At 42.0% G+C, this 23,184-nt stretch overlaps 1 protein-coding gene across 2 annotated transcripts in view; it reads left to right on the top strand.

Annotated features, from left to right (window-relative positions):
- STAC (SH3 and cysteine rich domain) overlaps positions 1-23,184 on the top strand; it is a 411,447-nt gene that overhangs the window by 210,006 nt on the left and 178,257 nt on the right. For both annotated transcript variants that reach the window (XM_063452039.1, XM_063452040.1), the window contains exons 3-4: positions 13,934-14,034; positions 16,081-16,162. In XM_063452039.1, the coding sequence (XP_063308109.1) occupies positions 13,934-14,034; positions 16,081-16,162 (183 nt within the window). The remainder of the gene's footprint in view (positions 1-13,933; positions 14,035-16,080; positions 16,163-23,184) is intronic.

The following is a 23,184-nucleotide window of genomic DNA, read 5'->3' on the forward strand; positions in this document are numbered from 1 at the left end:
TAATTTTTTTAATTTTATTGAAGGATAGTGATCATATGAAACCATTTATTATCACATAGTTGTTTGGCTCTTTTTAAAATCATAATCATAACAGAAATCACCCAAATGGCCATGATCAAATGTTTACATACCCTTGAATGTTTGGCCTTGTTACAGACACACAAGGTGACACACACAGGTGAAAATGGCAATTAAAGGTTTATTTCACACACCAGTGGCATTTTAAATTGCATTTAGTGTCTGTGTATAAATAGTCAATGAATATGTTAGCTCTCACATGGATGCACTGAGCAGACTAGATTCTGAACCATTTGGAGCAGAAAAGAACTGTCAAAAGACCTGCGTAACAAGGTAATGGAACGTTATAAAGATGGAAAGGGATATAAAAAGATATCCAAAGCCTTGAAAATGCCAGTCAGGTCTATTCGGGTCAGGTAGACCAAGAAAGAGCTCAGCCACAACTGCCAGAAGAATTGTTCAACATACAAAGAAAAGCCCTAAGGTTACCTCAGGAAAAATACAGGCTGCTCTGGAAAAAGATAGTGTCGTTGTTCAAGGAGCACATGTCATGGTTCTGGAACCAAACACAGGGACAGAACACAAGAGGTGAAATTGCGATACCGTTCCTTAGAGTGGCTGGGCTATGCAAATAGAGAGAGGTCAGAGTACGAGCCAAGCTCAAAGGAGAATAGAGATAAGAAACAATGATAGGACAAGCCGAGGTCAAGGATCAGAGAAGACAGAATAAATGAGAGACAAAGCCAACATTTGGTAACCAACAATCAGACAGAGTAAGCGTGCTATTGGGTTATCAGAAGACCACAACAAGGCAGTGTATATAGACAAGAGCTACTTTTGATTGGTTAACTTCCACTTCGAATTCATCACTATTCGTGCAGGGTGTTTAATCCTCCTAATATGACCCTTGACGTCATTATTAAGCACCGGGTTCGATAGGTCCCTCGGGCCCCTATTTAAATACGCTGCAAGCGAGCGTGCAGCGTCAGAGAGAATGTCGGTGCAGACTGCTGCACCCGGAGCTCTGGCGGAAGGCAATCGGACAGGGAGCCTGACAGCGGCATCCGGAGCTCTGGCGGAGTGCGAGCGGGCGGGGAGTCTCACAGCGGCAACCGGAGCTATGGCGGAGTGCGAATGGGCATGGAGCCTGACTGCACAATATGACGATGCTTGAACAAAAATGAACTGCATGGTCGAGTTGCCAGAAAGAAGCCTTTGCTGCACCAATGCCACAAAAAAGCCCGGTTACAATATGCCAGACAACACCTTGACACCTGATAAGGTTATAAAGTTACTCAGAGATATATTCAGGGGAAACAAAATTTGACTGAGCCGCTCTGTGAAACAATCAAATCAGAAACACCAGACAATATGTGATTCAAAGATTACTTCCTCTTTTATTGGTTTGCTTTCAGACTATATAGTACTTGGTAAAACAGTTTTGTGAGTTGCGTGACAAAAACAGGATGCTTGAAGGCACTTTGTACCATAAAAGTAATTTACAGAACTAAGCATATTTGAATGGTTATATATAAAAAAATCATTAGGACATAAGTTAGGACATAAGAAGGGGGGGCGGGCTGAGGGTGAAGCTGCAATTGTCTCCTCAGAAACCACAGAATGTCACAAGTACGAGAAACCGACACCCCCGATGGTACTACAACCAGACCTGGAGCTAGTAGGTTGGGAGGGGACCTGCTAAGGTAGAAGTCGGCCCGGGATAGCGAGCCACATGGGAAAAAACGCCCCGGGGAACCGCGAGGTTGGGAGGTGGGTATGGGCAGGGGAGCAAGGCAAAGGGGCTCTGTGGAATCCGGCGGGAGGCCAAGTGACATGGGCCCCCATACATTGCCCCTAATGAACATGCTGTGGAAAGTGCCAGATGGACTGGGGATTGGACTCTAAAGCTTCAATTATCCGAGGGGGGCAGTGGGTAGCAGGGAGGGAGGGGAGCAGGGCACACCGGGCGGGAGGCAATGGGAAATGTACATAGTTCATAGCTTAACTAACGATACGCAAACACAGGGCTCCCTACCACAAAGGGAACCCAAGTCGCATACACCCCATGACACTCAAACACCTAGGCCCGAAGGTATTTAGAGGACCCCATAACGCTGACAGTTACGGCAAAAGTTTTATTACATCGGGGAAAACCCCTGCATGCACCCCGAGGTGTTAGGTAGGTCCACGCCCGGCCTACGCCAGCCGCCTGCCCCCACAGGGGCCATCCTTTACGACAGACCCCCTATTATCACAGAACAGGGACTTGGGTGGAAGAGATGGCCCATACACCCGCAAGAGGATACATGGCCGTACAGACGGAGCGCACTGCGGTCACATAGGGTAGGCTCCTACACACACGATGCTAGCAATTGTTAGACTGACATAGCCCAGTGGAAGTTCACGGTAGAACACACAGAAACAAGCCTAGCCAGGAGTGGTGTGGCACAGGGGTATGATAGAGGCAGGCGAGACCGGGTTGTACGCAGGGAACCCCGAAAGCAGAGGAGGAGAGACGGAGGCCAAACGTGGCCGCAGGTGAACCAAACCAAGCAGACCAGGGTGGCACAGGGGTGGCCAGGGGGCCGGTGACGGCTAGACAGACACACGTACCCATGTAAGATATCCCCAGAGCTGACTAGAAACCGACCTATAACACCCCTCGCAGGTTGGGTGCCGAAGGAGGGGATAGAGGACACACCACAAACCATCCAGACAGTTCCACTCACACGGTGGTACCACGGACCCTCACTGTGACAGACCCCAACTGTACATATTACCGGGGTTCATAGGGACGGGCGGGAGACGCAACCCTTGAACGACAAATCCCGGTATAGGGTCAAAGTCGCACCAATACCCAACGCACCCTTACACCCGCAAAACTAGACAAACAGTTAATTTGACCATTACCTAAATCCACCTCCCCACCCCCCCTTTTTTCTTTTCTCTCTCCTTCGCTTTTCACGCTTGCGCCGTGGCGGGCCGGGCCCCCCCACCCCCCGGGATGCAGGCGAACGGGAGGGGCTTTACCCCTGCACAGCTGACATACTGGTCCATCAATGTCAGAGGCCTTAACATCCCGGAACAGCGATCCCAATTAATGAGGAGGCTGTGGACCGCGAGGGCGTCCGTGGCGTTCCTGCGGGAGACACATTTTAGGAACAGGGACGCACCGAAACTTGAAAACCGTCGCTTCCCGGTGGGATTCTACGCAAACCACCCCGAGGCCAAGAAATAAGGAGTGGCGATACTATTCGCGCATACAGCGCAGTTCCAATGCACGGCGATACAGGCAGACCCGAATGTACGATACATATTTCTTAAGGGCACCATTGCAGACCACACCTATACCTTCGCTTGCTTGTACAGTCCCAACAGAAAGCAGCATACCTTTATTAGCCGGATGCTGGCCAAATTGGGGTGCTTCAGGGAGGGCCTTCTGGTGGTATCGAAGACCTGAACCTACCGCTCGACCCCTGTCTGGACACCTCCAGGGGCCACAGCACGGTCCCCGCGCACTGCCTACGGGCGGCGCTACGGTCCCTGCACAAGCTAGGGCTGGTGGACTGCTGAAGGTCGAGTCATCCAGAGGGACGAGACTACACCTACTACTCTGCCATCCACATTACAGCCGAATAGATTGCATATTCCTCGCACAAGAATATCTGACACTGCTGCATGGCGCAGAGATAGGGACGATGGAACATTCCGACCACGCACCGACGCTAGCTCACACGAGTTCTCCACTCTTCAAGCCTAAAGAACGGCAATGGAAGCTCAATGAGACCCTCCTGGATGACCCAGAACTCACTACCACGGTGGCACACACACTGACCCACTACTTCACAACGAATAACACCCCAGACATCGCACCACTTACGCTCTGGGAGGCGCATAAGTGTGTCATACGGGGGCACCTCATAGCAGTTAGCACCAAGCGCAAAAAAGACCGAGTTGCACGTACGGTTCACCTGACTAAACGGGTTGCCGAACTGGAACAGGAACATAACGCACACTAGATGAAGAGACCTATCTCCTCCTAACTGAGGCCCATAGGGAACTCCGAACCATACTCTCCCAGGGACTACTGCATACGGCGCGAAAAACAGCCAGGTTCTTCTACGAGCACTCTAATAAATGTGACAGACTGCTCGCAAAGATGCTACAGGAGAAGCGGAGGACACCGCACATCCATAAGATCTGCCCACAGGGACAAAGAGTCACACAACTCCCAGAAGGCATCCTGAACACGTTTAATAAATACTATGCGGCATTGTATGACCAAACACAAACCCGGTCAGACGCGGCAACCCGACACCACCAGGAACGAATTGCCACTTATCTTGGCAACCACGTCGCCCGCGAGCTTCCCCCGGAACAAGAAGCCGAACTAGACCAACCCCTGACAATCGAGGAGCTAGCTGGTGCACTGAAAGTAACCAAACCCCACAGAGCACCCGGTCCGGACGGTCTGCCCGTTTCGTACCTGCGCACCTTCAGGGAGATCCTACTACCGAGACTTCTGGAGGGATTCAACTCGCTACGAACAGGCGGTCAGTTCCCTGCGGACATGCTGAGGGCAACGGTCACAATCATCCCGAAAGAAGGTAAAGACCCCACTAATTGTGCCAGCTACAGACCAATTTCGCTACTGAATGCCGACCTGAAAATCTTCGCCAAGGCTCTGGCGCTCAGGGTTGCCCAGGTACTACCCGACCTAATACACCCTGATCAGGTTGGTTTTATACCCGGGAGAGAGGCCCAGGACAATACAATTCGGGCCCTTAATGTTATCCACGCGGCCACAGCCAACAAATGCGAACTGGTGCTTCTATCCACGGATGCCGAAAAGGCGTTTGACCGCGTGGACTGGACGTTCCTCTCTGAATCCCTGCGGCACATGGGGTTCGGGCAACATTTACGTACCTGGGTGGCTGCACTGTACACGATACCAACTGCGCGTATACGAGTCAATGGCGCACTCACTGGACCGTTTAACATCCGCAACGGTTCACGGCAAGGCTGTCCCCTGTCTCCCCTCCTGTTTGCCCTCACTCTAGAACCCTTTCTGGAGGTGGTCAGACGGGACGGGGGCATTACGGGGTTCCGCATGTGCCGAGAAGAACATCGGGTAGCGGCTTATGCAGATGATATGCTCTTCTTCTTAGACCAACCTAGAGTCTCAATCCCGAACCTACTGACAGCGTTCAAAGAGTACAAAGCAGTATCCAACCTCCCACTCAACTTAGATAAGTCAGAAGCTATGCCGTTGGCCCGAGATACCGCCATAACGCAGCACCTTCAAATAACTTTTACGCTCAGAATCTGTACAACGAAACTCCGATACCTGGGAATCTGACTACCAAAAGAGCGGATGCACATATACCAACTGAACTTTACACCCCTCCTCACGACCCTGCAACAGGATCTTAAAAAATGGACGACCCAGTACATCTCATGGTTCGGTCGGATTAATGAAATTAAGATGAACGTAATGCCCCGAATTCTATATTTGCTCCAAACGCTGCCTACGACCACCCCGCAATTGTTCTTAAGGACACTAGCAGCCAACATATGGCGGTTTGTCTGAAACCAGCGACCCACACGTGTCCGAAGGACGATCTTGGAATGACCAAAGAACGCAGGAGGAGCGGGATTGCCATCGGTACTCGCATACTACCAGGCGACCCGCCTACATCGACTGGTCGACTGGCACGCAAACACGACCACCAAACAATGGGTAGGAATGGAGACGCAGCAGGCGCAGGGAAAGATCCCCTCCCTGCTGTGGCTAGGGGGAGCCGCACCAGGAGATATGTACACAGGAAACCCGATGATCGACTCCACACTGAGGGTCTGGTGCAGGATAAGATACGCCAAACAACTTACCACATCACCCAATCCCCTCACTCCCATAACCAACAACCCAAGATTGGCGGGTGGACTTAAACCTGCTGCCCTGAGGAACTTTCAGGCATCAGATTGGACATATTTGCGCCAATGGTGCACTAACTCGAAACTCAAAACCCTAGCAGAACTACTGCCAGACCGTAGACCGACAAGACTGGACGAATATCACTACCATCTACTGAGAACTTATTACTCCACCCTAACTGGAAAAGACCACATACACCAATCGCTGTAACAACTATGCACAGAGAGGCTTCACCTCATGCATGGCGTATCAACGCTATACGCCATACTCCAGCAAAACGGAGATGGGAGCCCATTGGGCTTCACTGGGCGCTGGGAGAAAGAGACGGGGATAGAACTCACGGATCCTGAATGGGACAAGATCTTCCAGCTGACACATAGGGGGAGCATAAGTTCCAAATACCAGGAGTGTAATTATAAAATATTGACACACTGGTACAGGACCCCAGACATCCTCCGACATGTACACGAGACAATACCCGGTGAATGCTGGAGATGCGGTACGGAGACAGACACAGGACTCCACATATGGTGGACATGCTCACTTATCGCACCGTACTGGCGGCTGATTCACCAAACGATCAAAGAAATTACCAACGCAGACCTCCCACTACAACCCCTGACGATGCTGCTTAACCAGACGCAAATGCCACTGAAGAAGTACAAAAGGGGACTCACCATACACCTGCTCACAGCAGCAAAAAAACTCATACTGACACACTGGAAAAGCACAACGGTACCCACCTTCCAACAATGGGTCGACAGAGTGGAACATATATACAGCATGGAAATGATGACAGCCTCCCTGCAGGGGAGGCTGAGTGGAACATATATACAGCATGGAAATGATGACAGCCTCCCTGCAGGGGCGCTTTGACCTGGTTCCCGTGGATGGACTTCATGGCCAAGAGGAGAGCACGAGCCGGCGTGTGGGGGGGGATGCCACATCCGCCGTGGGGCCGGTTGTCCCATCGGGGCGGCCGCGGCCGCGACGGCCCAGACGCACCTGCCACTTCTTCCCCCTGACCTTATTGCCCTCTCCCCCTCCACACAAGACTGTAGACAAACTTAGATTACTCAAAAGACGAGATGACCGACCCCCGCTATGAGACCACACCAACCCGAGACTCTAGGACACCTGAGAGGGGATTGAGGAGAAAGGAACCACTGAGTACACGAGATAGAGACAACACAATACTCCTCCAACACATACACCCCAACTAAAAACAAACAGAAAGACAGACAAAAATGGCAAACGAAATAGCGACATGGCAAAAACTCCTTCAGAGTCGAGAGCGACTACGAAGACATAAGGGATGCTTAAGTCACACGAACTGAGAGATAGGCGGGGAAGGACCCAGGACAACAGGGGATCGAGCTTAGAAACTGTAAAGCAGATATACTCCCGGGGAGACCAGACCCGAACCAGCCACGGAGAACATAACTACAACACCTTGGCAGGGGGAATGGGGGGGGGGAGAGGGAGGAACAACGTTAGGGTAGACACAACCTTGGATACACAAAACACGCAGTTACTGACACTGGAAACAGCTCTGGCAACTCCAAAGAGACATACAATATTTTGGAAACGCAAACTCTCACGACACACGGATCCCCGGTAACCACAAAACTACCGCCAAACGACGACAAAGGCACACAGGAAAACAGCACAGGGGTACGACCAAACACAAAACCGATCAGACGCGGCAACCTGACACCACCAGTGTTGCCCGCCAGAACACACACTGTGGTATATACAAACGAAATAATGTGTGTAACGGGACCTATGACCCCACCGACTTGACATAATCACAAAGCTGCTGTCCCAAACTTCCATCAATCCCACCCAACCTGTTTGACATACCACAACCCCTGCACATACCCTCCCCTACCCCCGCTCTACAGTGTACAGTGATTCACTACCAACCCAAAGTAACATAAAGGGAATAGGGCACATCCCAATGATGAAAGGCCTTTTTCGCGCCAAGCTACAACCTCAGACCTGACAAGCCACCAAAGGATACAGATCAGACGCCACCACTAGGGCATACATATTTCCCCGACTACACACTAACAGTCGCTTGACTGTATGTTCATGCTACTCGAAAACTTACAACATTCTTGTTGAATAACAGCTCAACTCACACAATGACATGTACCTTACAGTATTACACACTCATAACACGATGAGTCTGACTTTACAACCTGATATTCAATACTGTTTTAATGCCACGTATACGATACAGAGAACGAAAATGGCTTCTTAGTTAACTGTTGACACTACTCATAAGAGGCTATGTAAATTATCACTATAATCACATTGTCGAAACCTGTTGAAATGTATCGCATCTGCATGTCGTTTTCAAACAAATAAAGAAATTATGAGTAAGGACAAACTGCAAAAGTTTCAATACAAATTCTGTATGTACTCGATGGCATTCTAAGAAATTCCTAGTATGTCCCCATCCAATCTTATGCGGTGTAGATGAATAGAGAGACTCCACATCTAAACTACATAGATGTGCCCCTTTTGGTAGCTGTATAGTCGATAAGTAGCTTAACCCCTTAAGGACCAAACTTCTGGAATAAAAGGGAATCATGACAGGTCTCTTTTGTGTCCTTTAGTTATGAAGGTAAGGTCACGACAAAATTCCTTAATATGTGATCTATGTACTGGCTTCCATTTTGGGTCAGATTATCTACCCATGACACGATAAGTCTTCCCGTTAAGTGTGCATACTGTTTGTGTATTTTTGGTAGACAGTAGAAGGTTGACATTTTTGAAGATTTCTTATAGATGAAGTTATATTCCTCTTTGGATAGTATCTTATTATCCAGAGCTTCATCTAATAACGATTTATATTCTGTCAGATATTGTATAGTTGGATTCTTTTTCAGGATTCTGTAAGTTGATTCCTCTTTCAGAACCCTCTCCACCATTAAAGTGTAATCATCCATGTTCATCACCACTGCATTACTCCTCTTATCAGCAGGTTTAATTATCAATGATTGATTATTTTTTAGATCATGCAGGGCAAACCATTCGTACTTGGACAGATTATCATGGGGAACCAATTCTAAAGTGTCTTCCTGAATTTGTTCAATGGCATTTACTGTCATTTCCACAGATATATCTGTACTTTGATAATCCTTAAAGTTTGGTGTAAAATTACTTTTTGTTTTTAAGGAGGTATATGGTGGAGTTGACAGTTGACCTAAATACTACAAATGTTTGGACCAACACTATATAAACCAGTGTACCAAGCAATGGATTCCATGTATGACTCCTTCCCTTTTACATGCTTGCATCACTTTTTAGAACAGAAAACTTTGCAAAAATATCTGTCATGTTGAATGATGATGGCTGAAGGCCCCAAGTGAGAACTGTGTGAAATTATATCCATAAATGACATTATGCGCTTAGGTTGTACAATTCCCACCTGGAGATATCCTTTTTGGTATTATAGTTCAGTAGCAGTGCATTAAAGCATATAAAAAATAAACAATACAAATCACAATCTATTACAGTATATTAGAGTATAGTGATAAAGTCAAATAAATAAGTTGAAATTCACTCACAAATTATGGAGCCTCCAACTGGTTAACAGAAAGAAGCATCAAATGGTATAATCCCAATGGATCTTGTTTGTTTATATTATTATTATTATTATTATTATTATTTATTTATATAGCGCCATCACATTCCGTAGCGCTGTACATTGGCTGGACTAACAGACATGTAATTTTAACCAGACAATTGGACGTACAGGAACAGAGAGGTGGAGGGCCCTGCTCAATGAGCTTACATTCTAGAGGGAGCGGGGTATAGTGACACAAAGGGTAAAACTAGGGGTACAAAATAGGTTGTTAGAAAAGTATTCATTGAGGGCTTAGTAGGTAATTTTTGACAGTTGCAGGAGAGGAGTCATGGGGGTGGTGGATAAAAACCTGCTTACAGTTTAACTGCTTTCTTGAAGAAGTGAGTTTTCAATGATTTTTTGAATGAGTAGAGACTGGGTGAAAGTCTTAAGTAAAAGGGAAGTGTGTTCCACAGAAGAGGTGCAGCCCTGGAGAAATCTTGGAGGCGAGCATCAGAAGTGGGAGTACGGACAGAGGATAGACGTAGGTCTTTGGCAGAGCGCAGGCAATTCAGTGGTGAATATATGCAGATAAAACCAAGAAATAAAAATACAGTGTTGATAATAAAATATTCAATAAAATATTGTAGAGTTACTCACTGTCATGGAACAAAATATCGGCTTTGCTCAGTCCACAGGGTTCAGGTGGTATGTTCCCTACCAAAAGCCCAGATCCATGGAAAGAAAACAGGCTAGGTCCAGAAGAGTTATACATTGAAACTACTTTACTATTTAAAATAGTTAAAAAGGTAAAAACTATTTTAGAATAAATTATATAATCAAGCTTTCTTCAACAAGGCTTTGTTAAAATGTGTCATGCATACTGGGTCTTATAGTCTATCTCAATATAAGAGATTTGTCAAAGTGTTTTGTTTAAAAAGTGATCTAAATACTAAAAATATTGGACAAACTATCTAAACCAGGGTACCAAGCAATGGATTCCATTAATGAATTGTTCCATTTTAAATGCTTGCATCACCTTTTAGAACAGAAAACTTTGCAAAAATATCTGTCATGTTGAATGATGATGGATGTAGGCCCCAAGTGAGAACTGTGTGAAAAAATATCCATAAATGACGGATCCCCAACCACTTTGATTGCACGAAATAATCAAATCACAGACACACTTCGTAAAAATAGGCCACTGCATTATTAAATATATAAATATGTATAGCATAAAATATCCTATATATATATCTTACTCAGTAAATATATCAGTCACCGAGTACCACCTTGCCAACCAAAAACAATTCACTTGGGCAGCTGCCCTCCCCCTCGTCCCAACCAGCACAAGGCCTTTCTGGGCCTTACATTCTCGTAATACTAACCACTAGCCGATTATTTGCTCAGTGGGCACGTCTGTAACTGTACCTAAAGGTTAGTTGAGGGACAGCACTACCTATACACTTTCCACGGACTGCTGGTCCAACCCACGGTTGACAAGGGCCATATACCGCCACGCTGTTACCAACTGATAATTAAGATGACTGTTTAGCCTGTAGAATGCCCACCTATATATACTATCCCACCCCTTTGCCCCTAATCCTCCTCCCATCCTCCCATCATTCTAAGACCTCCTTACCATTATATCTATACACTCCCCCTCACACTCACATATCCCTGTTCTGTCTAGGGATTGCCTGACTTATCAGGGTCTTAAGATGAATAAGAAGAAAGAGAAACTGTCAATACTGACTTAGTATGACCATGTGCTTTTATTGGTTAATATGCCCATACTAAGTTACTTACAGCATTTAATTGCATGTTTGAACACAAAAATCTTGATCACACTATACACATGACTAATAAAGCATTGTACTCAGAATTTGTTTAAGGAAATTAAATATATATTCCTTAAACATACACAATGCTCACTGTATTCGCTATAAATTTCATAGTTTCCCTTTACAAAAAACACTTCATGAAGATAAAGAGTGGAAAATAAATATACTGCTAGCAGTTCAGTGTAATGTATTAGCATTGAATGTTTGCAAAGACAACACTTGCATTCCTGCAAGATTTAATTCCTGACAAACAATAGATAATATAATGGTTATGTAAGCCATTTAAGTGAGTGGAAAAACTGTCATCAAGTTATATATGAGGCTTTTTTGAACTTCTCTGACACTTTTTTATTATTAGTATCATGGAAATTGCTTTAAGGACATTGCCTTTGTATGTCTTGGTAATGCTCTTAAGACGTCAGTAGGAAAGAAAATAGCAGTCTTTGTACATAAATGTTAAACACTTAATTCCTTACGTAAGATTAGTTGAAGGAAGATTATGATACTTTGAATATTATAGGCAATTACATTTGACATGCATATCACTTCACAATATTCAGCATTACAATATTTTTGTAAAGTGTATTTTTTATTTTTTTATTTTTTTAGCAATCATTTATGGAGATTAAAAGTTAGCGGTTTAGTAATGCCCATGTCTAAGCATAGATTAAAATAGCAGATAAACAGGTATATTTTTCTATAGTAAGCTTAGATACACCATATGCGCTTTTAATACTATTAGGAGGCCAACTTTTTTTAAAGTATAAAGAGGACAATTTGAAAATTCAGAATGTGGTAACCAAATTTTTTAAAAAGAGGTTAACGAGATACTATTCTTTGTTGTTTTTATTTATTTATTTTTTGCTTTATTATATAGGTGCACATTATTATTAGTTTAACTCTGTTCTTAATTACTATTTAGTGTACAATGGGGGAGATTTTTGCCTTGACATTTCCCTTTGTCTTCTCAAAATACAATTTATATTACATACAGAAGGTGTGACAAAAATAGATGAATATAGATGGTGAAACACCTTGCCTATGTGCAGTGGTGTATTTTGGTTTTGTGCTGCCCTAGGCATGACTAAACATGGGCACCCCCTAATCTAAATTTGCCCCACCCCTTTCTGTCAAGGCCATACCTCTTCATGATTAAGAACCAACCCCTTCCTCATTAGACTCCACCTTTTCCTACTCCTTTTAAAGGGATACTATAGTGCCAGGAAAACAAAGCTGTTTTCCTGGCACTATAGTTTCCTATAGTGCCCCCTTCCCTCATGCCCCCCACCACCCACTTCACTTACCTGAATCCAGTGCCGATGTCCCTCAGCGCTGGGTCAGGCTCCTCCTCCGTGCTTGCATTAGGCTTCCCCATAGGAAAGCATTGTATCAATTCTTTCCTATGGCGATTTAGGAGACGCTGGATGTCCTCATGCACAGCGTGAGGATGTCCAGATTCAGGCGACTTTTGGTCGCCAAAACACCTGGATGTCCCTCTTGTAGACTAGAGGTGTAGATAACCCCCTCAAGGTAATTGTTGCAGTTTCTGAAAAACTAAAAGGGTTAAGGGGACTGTGACACTTTACCCAGACCATTTCAATGAGTGGTCTGGGTGCCTATCATGTTCCTTTAAGCACACTACGCCCTGACAGACATAGACACACTGATTTGACACACACACCTTCACTGACACACACTCACTCATTAACAGACACTCATTGACAGACACACATAGTCACACACACAATCAATGCCAGGCTCTCACTGATTTGAGAAACGCTCACAAACATACATACACACACACTCACTCACAGACACACACACACTCACTCACAGACACACACACTCACTCAGAGACACACACACATACACTTACAGACATATACACACACAGTCACAGACACATATATACACTCACAGACACATACACACACATACAGTCACAGACACACACACATACACAAACACACACATACACTCACAAATTATTACTGTTATTATAGTTTTTCACCCAACCTCCCTAACTGGAGAGCTGGTGTGGCTCTGTCGTTGGAGGTCCAGTGGGGATGCTGTGAGGCGGGCGGCTGTGTTGGAATCAGAAGCAGCAAGGGAGCTGTGATCTCCCTGCTCTCGCAGTACGTCTATTGATGTCGCGAGCCGGAATGAGCAAACGGTGCGCAAGGGAGCAAAGCAGTAAGATCACAGTTCCACGCCGCTTCTGATTCTAACAAAGCCACCTGCTGGAGGGGTCCATAAGGTGGCCAGCAGGCCAGGTCTTGGATCCCCCCCATGACAGGGGATACACCGGGGAAGCCAGAGTGGGCATTTAGGGACGGCTTATTTTGCTGCCCCCTAGTTAATGCCACCCAAGGCAAATGCCTAGTTTGTCTTGGGATAAATACACCACTATGTATATATGTCAGAAATCTGATAGCAGCTATGGCAATGCAGTTTCCGAACAACGTTGGTTATGAACAGAATCAGACTTTCTAACACATTACTTGTCAGATATAGAGAAGCTTTCAATGTGAGTTAATTCAAATCTGTGCTTCTTGACAGGGACACATGCAAAGCATGGCCTGCGCTGCAAAGCTTGCAAGATGAGCATCCATCACAGATGTACAGAGAGCACTGGTTTTCAACGTTGCATGGGAAAGCTTGTGAGTATAGAAATTAAGCATTTTATAGATTGTGTTTTAAAGTCTTTAAATAACCATGTTCCTTCATCCTAATTGATCATTTTCTATTAAAGAAATATACATCTTTTGATGCTGGCAATTCATGTAGTTTTAACTGTAGAATAGTTTAGCAGTGGAAAAAAAAAATAAAAGCATTGTGACTTGCAAAAATTTGTTTACAATATTTTTTAAAGAGTTTAGAATGAAGAATATAATGGAGATAATAACAGATCGGTTTAAGTTCTGTTCCAATTTGCAAGAATAAAACAAGAATTAGTTTGATTAAAAACAAAATAAGGAATGTATGTAGAATAGGATAAAGGTCTAGCTGACTGCCTCAATTAATTTTTTTGTTCAGTATTTACAGATGAAAATGAAGGAAAGGGGCCTCAGTTAGGAAAAAGGACAAATGAGTCGTTTGTTACATGTGAGTTTACAGAGGAAGAGGTTCTATTTCAACTGTCAAAAGTAAAGACGAATAAGTCAATGGGACCTGATGTAATACACCCAAAGTTATTAAAATAGCTTAGTGGTGTACTAGCAAAACCATTAGCAGATTTATTTAACCAATCATTGTTAACAGGAGTAGTCCCAGAAGATTGGAAGTTAGTGAATGTTGTGCCCATTCACAAAAAAAGGTAGTAGGGAGGAGTCGGGCAACTATAGGCCAGTAAGCCTTACTTCAGTAGTGGGGAAAGTAATGGAAACCATGTTAAAGGATAGGATTGTTGAACATCTAAAATCACATGGATTTCAAGATCAGAGACAACATGGGTTTACTTCAGGGAGATCATGCCAGACTAATCTTATTGATTTTTTGGGGGGATTGGGTAACTGAAATAATAGATCAGGGTGGTGCAGTAGATATTGCTTACCTAGATTTCAGTAAGGCTTTTGACACTGTTGCACATAGAAGGCTTATCAATAAACTGCAATCTTTGAGTTTGGATTCCAATATTGTTGAATGAGTAAGGCAGTGGCTGAGTGACAGGCAACAGAGGGTTGTAGTCAAGGAGTATATTCAAAGCATGGGGTACCTCAGGGATCTGTACTTGGACCCATTTTCTTTAATATTTTTATTAGTGATATTGCAGAAGGTCTTGATGGTAAGGTATGTCTTTTTGCTGATGATACTAAGATATGTAACAGGGTTGATGTTCCAGTAGGGATAAGCCAAATGGCAAATGATTTAGGTAAACTAGAAAATGGTCAGAGTTTTGGCAACTGACACTTAATGTGGATCGTCCTAACCTTAACATCTGAGGAAAGGGATTTAGGAGTGATTATTTCTGATGATTTAAAGGTAGGTAGACAATGTAATAGAGCAGCAGGAAATGCTAGCAGAATGCTTGGTTGTATAGGGAAAGATATTAGCAGTAGAAAGAGGGAAGTGCTCATGCCATTGTACAGAACACTGGTGAGACCTCACTAGAACGCAGTACTGGAGACCGTATCTCCAGAAGGAAATTGATACTTTAGAGAGAGTTCAGAGAAGGGCTACTAAACTGGTTCATGGATTGCAGGATAAAACTTACAAGAAAAGGTTAAAGGATCTTAACATGTATATCTTGGAGGAAAGACGAGACGGGGGGGGGGGATATGATAGAAACATTTAAAAACATAAAGGGAATCAACACAGTAAAGGAGGAGACTATATTTAAAAGAAGTAAAACTACCACAACAAGAGGACAAAGGTTTAAAAATAATGTCAGGAACTATTACTTTACTGAGAGGGTAGTGGATGCAAGGGATAGTCTTCCAGCTAAAGTGGTAGAGGTTAACACAGTAAAAGAGGTTTAAGCATGCGTGGGATAGGCATAAGGCTATCCTAGCTATAAGATAAGGCCAGGGACTAAGTTTCTAAGTAATATAAATATATAGATATATATATATTTATATAGTTAAATGTTATTATTAATATTTACTCATTGGCATCCAATTTCGTGTTAATACATTTTAAATGTTTTAGATTTAATTGTCATTTTGATCCTCTTTTTGTTTCCCTTTTTTTGATTGTTAATTTTTTAGCCAAAAGGTTTTCAACGCTATTATAGTTCTCCACTCCTCATACATGAACAATTTGGCTGTATTAAAGAAGTAATGCCAATTGGTGAGTATCTCTTTAGTTATAGAAAAAAATGCATATTGTTTTATATACATATACGTTTTAAAATGGTGCATTAATTCAAAACTATTATTGTAACTGCTTGGATTTTACAAAACTTTTATTAGTACAGCTTCAGCTCAATTAAGTTATTAATGTGTAGGAGAGTCCAGGTGCTTTCTTACCTGCAGGAAAATGGTTTAACTCCTGAGTCGGTCCTCTGCCCCCCAACATTGCAGCTACCTGATTTCATACCGCGGGACATATATATTATTTATTTCACTGGGCTTCCTGTGACAGATTGAGAGTTTCAACTGATACCCTCTGCCCATTGCTGAGAGTTAGTAAACAAAACGTTTGACTCCGTTTCCTCAATTTATGGTATCTCTTCTAATAAACTCATAAGTCTCCTAATATTATATTACATACAATAGTGGGCAACATTCTGGAAACCTTTTGGAAAATTTGTATTTCTTTTAAAATTATTTTATTTAAAGTTTGTACATTTTTTTAATGTAACATACATTTTTAAACTTATTAGGGATAACAGGGTAGACAAAAATGTCAAAGGGAAAAGGTAACACAACTATTAAATATATACAACTTTGACCATTATTATATCTAAACATCAATTAAATGAGCATATCAGTGCACTTATAATGACCCATATTATTAAAATCAGACCTTTTTAGAATATTGCTATAAAATCAAATGTCATTAGAAAGAAATTTAATGCAACATGTAATGCAGCAAATGTGTTTTGCATTATCTTTTATCTTATATCTTTACTCTATCAAAAGTTATTGCTAAATAAACAGAAAAAGAAAGACATACAAAAACAAATCTGTGCAGTGAAAACGTTTATACATATATAATATATCAGGTTATTATTAGAAATCAAGCTGCTTCCACACTGAATGTGTAATTCTCCCCAAACACACAAGCCCGTGAAATACAAAGTTTGAAACAGTGGAGCGCTTATATATTAACCCAGTGTTATATTATGCACCAAATGAAATATTGTAACACTTAAATGGGATTTTTCAATTAGTACCGTATATACTCGAGTATAAGCCGACCCGAATATAAGCCGAGGCCCCTAATTTTACCCCAAAAAACTGGGAAAACTTATTGACTCGAGTATAAGACTAGGGTGGGAAATGCAGCAGCTACTGGTAAATTTCTAAATAAAATTAGATCCTAAAAAAATTATTTTAATTGAATATTTATTTACAGTGTGTATATGAATGCAGTGTGTGTGTATGAGTGCAGCGTGTGTGTATGAGTGCAGCGTGTGTGTAGGAGTGCAGCGTGTGTAGGAGTGCAGCGTGTGTAGGAGTGCAGCGTGTGTAGGAGTGCAGCGTGTGTAGGAGTGCAGCGTGTGTAGGAGTGCAGCGTGTGTAGGAGTGCAGCGTGTGTATGAGTGCAGCGTGTGTATGAGTGCAGCGTGTGTGTATGAGTGCAGCGTGTGTGTATGAGTGCAGCGTGTGTGTATGAGTGCAGCGTGTGTGTATGAGTGCAGCGTGTGTGTATGAGTGCAGCGTGTGTGTATGAGTGCAGCGTGTGTGTATGAGTGCAGCGTGTGTATGAGTGCAGCGTGTGTGTATGAATGCAGTGTGTGTGTGTGTGTGTGTGTATGAGTATGTGTGTATGAGTATGTGTGCAGTGTATGTATGAATGCAGTGTGTGTGTGTGTATGTGTGTGTGTTGCAGAGCCTTGGTGGGGAGTGGGCAATTTTTTTATTTTTTATTATTTTAATATTTTTTTATAATTAATTTTTATTATTTTATTTAATTATTATTTTTTTATTATTTTAATATTTATTTTTTATTATTTTATTGGTAATATTTATTATTTTCTTTTTTTTCGTCCCCCCTCCTGCTTTATACATAGCAGGGAGTGGGGGCTCCTTCCCTGGTGGTCTAGTGGCATTGGTAGTTCCGTGGGGGGGAGGAGGGGGCTGTGAGAGAGCTGACAGGAGCTGCAGGAGAGGTAAGTAACGCTCTCTCACAGCCCCCACAGCCCCAGTCTGTATTATGGCAATGCAAATTGCCATAATACAGGCACTGGCTCGAGTATAAGCCGAGTTGGGGTTTTTCAGCACAAAAAATGTGCTGAAAAACTCGGCTTATACTCGAGTATATACGGTATATTGGTATCTTCTGTACCTTAAAAGAGAGATTGCATATAGTGTAACATTGTTATTTTTATAAGGGTATAAGGGAGAAAAATTGGAAAACTCACATATTCCAGAGCTAAAATGACCTAGCTCTGGTATGGAATGCTTTTAGGTCCGTTGTGGGCGACCTCCCCCTCTTTATTCCAGTACTGGTGTATGTCCAACGTTACCTCTCAATAAAAGACAATATATATATAGTGAAGGTCCACTAGAAGTGAGTTTACAGCTTATGACAAGTAGGAGTATACTCTCAAATGTAGAGCCTGTGTCCTGGCTCAGTAAAACAGCTTAGTGCAGTTTGGGACTACACACCCATCTGTGTAGATGCAGGAGACTCAAATAGGTATAAAAGTATTACTTTATTATATAAAAAAAAAACAATAAAAGTATAAAAATATGAATACCAAATATAATAAATAGTCTTTCAAATAAAGAAACGCGTTTCACCGTTCAATTCGGCTTCCTCAGTCTTCTAGTTGTGACTTCATGGGTCTCCGCTATTTAAATAGCGGAGATCCATGAAGTCACAACTAGAAGACTGAGGAAGCCGAATTGAACGGTGAAACACATTTCTTTATTTGAAAGACTATTTCTGCATACATCTGCATATGTACAAGTATTCTTAATTATGTTTGGCCATTTCTTTATTGGTACCATTGGTACACAGGGAGTGGTGTGTGTATTTGGCACTTATTAGAGAGATGTTGGCTTTTAAATCCAAAATATTTATCTTACAGATCCTCTCTCCCCATCTCACGCTTTATTAGATGCTTATCTTGCTTTGCATAAATGCATACAAATGCTCTATTAGTTTACCGCCTGGGTTTGGCCAATGCTTTAATTCTCAGGGTTTGGGGAAAAAAGTAGATTTTCCTTCTTTAAGCATGTATAAGGATTAAGGATGGTGGAATCCATGCAGTATTTGGAAGATATTTATTGGTTCACACTGATATGACATACATATTTTAAGATCTGGAAACCTTGGGTTGGTTACCTTGATTCCCTCAGGTTAATACTATTGGGGACTACCCCTTGTTCACTTGCTTTAGTTATCCCCTCTGCATTTTTTTTAGTTGTATGGGCCTTGGGTCAAGTACCTGTGCAAGAAAGCCTGCTTCACATAAAAAATTACATTATTACTGGGAATTTAGGTATTTATGGTGTATTTTGAGTATCAAGTTTAGATCACTTTTTGTTTCTATGTGTTTTTTTGCCTTTATTTTTGAGGCTTTCCTTTTATTGCACTGTTTTCTATAGTCAGGTACTCTGTTAATCTGTACTTTTTAACAATTGTAACGGCCACCCAGGGTATCAGAGGGGTGGATGCCGTTGGAGACCTTTTCCCTTGAGAGAAGCTGTGCTGCAGTATTCTCCAGATGTCATCTCAGCTGAACCATTAGTGAAGGGGTAATAGAGCTCTTTCAAGAGTTAGTGATTAGTTGGGAAGCAGGTTCCCTAAAAGCACGAGACAAGGCAACATGTTGAAGGTTAAGCAAATCTGAAGCTTTTATACATTATTCCCAAAAGGTTACCACCCAGGTGGACCTATAAACATTGAGTCACATAATAAAACACTCCCATTCATTGCACACAATTCCTCCCCTCTGCTTTGGAGATAATTAAGTTGATACAGTAATTAACTCAATTATCTCCTAACGAAAAAATGTAAATTTTTATCCATTTTCAGAAATACCCCAAAATCACATTCAAACCCCATAAAATATCCACCAAGAGCTGGAACGTGGCTGGGGCGTTTTTTAAAAAAAATTTTTATTTTTTTTAAGCATTATTAACATATTTAATAAACAATGCATTAATAATATTCTGGGACTTTTGAGCAAGACGTACAAATTACTATCTGTACCCGTTTCCCTAGTCGCATACATTAAATCCCGTCTATAGATTGCAGTGCACTAACAGGTGCCTCCTTTGTGCATTTCATCATTTACTTAAAATATAAATAAAAAAAAGACAAAACAAATATAGTAAGTGAAATTAGTGATAAACATCATGTTGTTGACAGTAACTGGAGACAAAAATAAATTCAAAGGATGAAACAAAAAATATAATTGTTCATGCTATTTCTTGGGCAATATAAAGTAAGTACTAGCTCCCCCTTCAGGTGACATAACAGAATACAAAGTCAGGTGTATTTTTTTCTCTCTTTTCATTAATTAATTTATTGCTCAACCACTGGAAAAAGAGTGTTAACCCCTTCAGGACGGGTGACGGACGAGGTCCGTCATCCAGGGAATACCCTTAACGACGGGTGACGGACCTCGTCCGTCACGCGGTAAAATTAACCCCAGATCGCCGCAATCGCGGCGATCGTGGGGTTAATGGTGCTCCCGGTCTGCCTCTGTATTAGAGGCAGACCGGGAGCACCGGATCGGGCTGCCCCAGCACATGTACCCGCTCTGACAGCATGTCAGAGCGAGCACATGTGCTGTGTATACTTACCTTCCGCCTCCCTGCACTTCCGGGTTCACTGTGAAGTGCAGGGAGACGGATCAGTGCTGATCCTGCCCCCTAGTGTAAAAAAAAAAAAGTAAATTTAAAATCCCACCCCCCTTTACCCATTTTAATAAAAAATTAACCCCTTCCCTGCCAATTGATCACTGACTACAGTGATCAATTGGCAGGGATTACATTTTAATATGATCTGATTTTTTTTTTAACCCCCGAGGGTTAACTCATTTTTTTTTTTTTTTTTAACCCTCAGGGGTTAAATTTATTTTATTAATTAATTTAAATATTTTTAAATTATAAATTTAACTAGCTGGGGAGGGTGGAAGTTAGTGGGGAATTGGGGGATTTAGTGTTAGGCTAACTAGGGGTTAACGTTAAAAAAAGTTTTAAAATAAGCTTTAAAAAGTTAAAAAATTAAGTCAAAAAAAGTTTTAATAACGTTTAAGTAAAAAATTTAAAAAAAATAATCCCTTTACCCAGTCCAAATACAAATTAACCCCTTCCCTGCCAGTCGATCACTGCCTACAGTGATCAAAATACAGATCACAGTATTATACTGTGATCTAATTTTTTTTAACCCCTGACGATTAACTTTTATTTATTTTTTAACCCTCAGGGGTTAAATTTATTTAATTAACTAATTTAAATATTTTATAATTAAATATTTTGCTAGCTGGGGTGGGTGGGAGTTATGGGAAAATGGGGAATTTACTGTTAGTGCTGCTTACTGCTAGTTAGGGGTTAACGGTAAAAAAAAAAGCTTAGAAAAATGTTAAATCTGTAAAAAAAAGTTTTACGAAACTTTAAGAAACTTTAAAAAAATTAATAAGCATAACAAAAGTTTAAAAAATAGTTTTAAAAAGTAAAAAAAAGTTTTAAAAAGGTAAAAAATACATTTAATAACGCTCATTACCACTACACCTGGTACAAGCTAGTGGGAAAATGATCCCACGCTAAGGTTCAAAATATGCCTTTTTAAATACCCTGGGATGTCTTCTTTAAGAAATTGTATGGCTTTATGGGGTATTTGGATTATATAGCCTGGTATAATACTCTAAAATGGGACATGGGCACAGCGTAAAAATTTAAAGTTTGAAAAAAAATGGAATGGCTGTGTCCCAAATGTGCCCCTCCGATGTCCACATTTACCTGGCAAAGGTAAATACGGGGGTATTTTTGTACTCTACCGACATAGCTGAGCAACATATAAAGTATTATAGAGTGGTGGTACACATAAGGTTTGCAAAATATACTGTGCAAACTCACTTTGTGTGTCAAAAAGGCAGAAAAAACGCTTATTACCACTACACCTGGTACAAGCTAGCGGAAAAATGATCCCACGCTAAGGTTCAAAATATGCCTTTTGAAATACCCTGGGATGTCTAGTTTAAGAAATGGTAGGCCTTTGTGGGGTAGTTTGAATTATATAGCCTGGTAAAATACTCTAATATGGGACATGGGCACAGCGTAAAAATTTAAAGTTTGAAAAAAAATGGAATGGCTGTGTCCCAAATGTGCCCCTCTGATGTCCACATATACCTGGCAAAGGTACATACGGGGGTATTTTTGTACTCAGCTGACATAGCTGAGCAACATATGAAGTATTATACAGTCGTAGCACACATAAGGTTGGCAAAATATACTGTGCAAACTCACTTTGTGTGTCAAAAAGGCAGAAAAAACGCTTATTACCACTACACCTGGTACAAGCTAGCGGAAAAATGATCCCACGCTAAGGTTCAAAATATGCCTTTTGAAATACCCTGGGGTGTCTAGTTTAAGAAATGGTAGGCCTTTGTGGGGTAGTTTGAATTTAAAACCTGCGAAGATGCTTGGAAATTGCACATAGGCCCAGCGTCAAAATACAAAGTTCTGTAAAAACTGATATGGCTTGGTCTCCAATATGGCACTGTAGCTTCACAAAATAGTGCCAAAGACATTCATTGGGGATGTCTTTTTACTCAGAAGACTTAGCTGAGCATAATTTAGAGGTTTTGAACTTAGTGGCACATATGAAATATACAAAATGCCCAGCAAAAATGCAATCCGTATGTAAAAAAAATGCACAAAATTCTTTTTTACCACATACTTTGGCATGTACTGGTAAAAAAATGGGGGCATGTTAAGGCACAATATGAACCTTATGAGATACCCTGGAGTGTCTACTTTTACAAATGGTAGGCCTTTGTGGGGTTTTTTTGAACAGTCAAACTGTTAGAATACCCCAAATGGAAGCATAGACTCATTAAATCCGTCTCTCAAAATTCTACTGTGAATACTGACAAGGACAGGTCTCCTATATGGCACTGTAGCTTCACGAAATAGTGCCAAAGACATACAATGGGGGTACCGTTGTACTCAGCAGAAGTAACACATAAT

The sequence above is a fragment of the Pelobates fuscus genome, chromosome 4, assembly GCF_036172605.1.
Source record: "Pelobates fuscus isolate aPelFus1 chromosome 4, aPelFus1.pri, whole genome shotgun sequence".
Taxonomy (NCBI): Eukaryota; Metazoa; Chordata; class Amphibia; order Anura; family Pelobatidae; genus Pelobates; species Pelobates fuscus.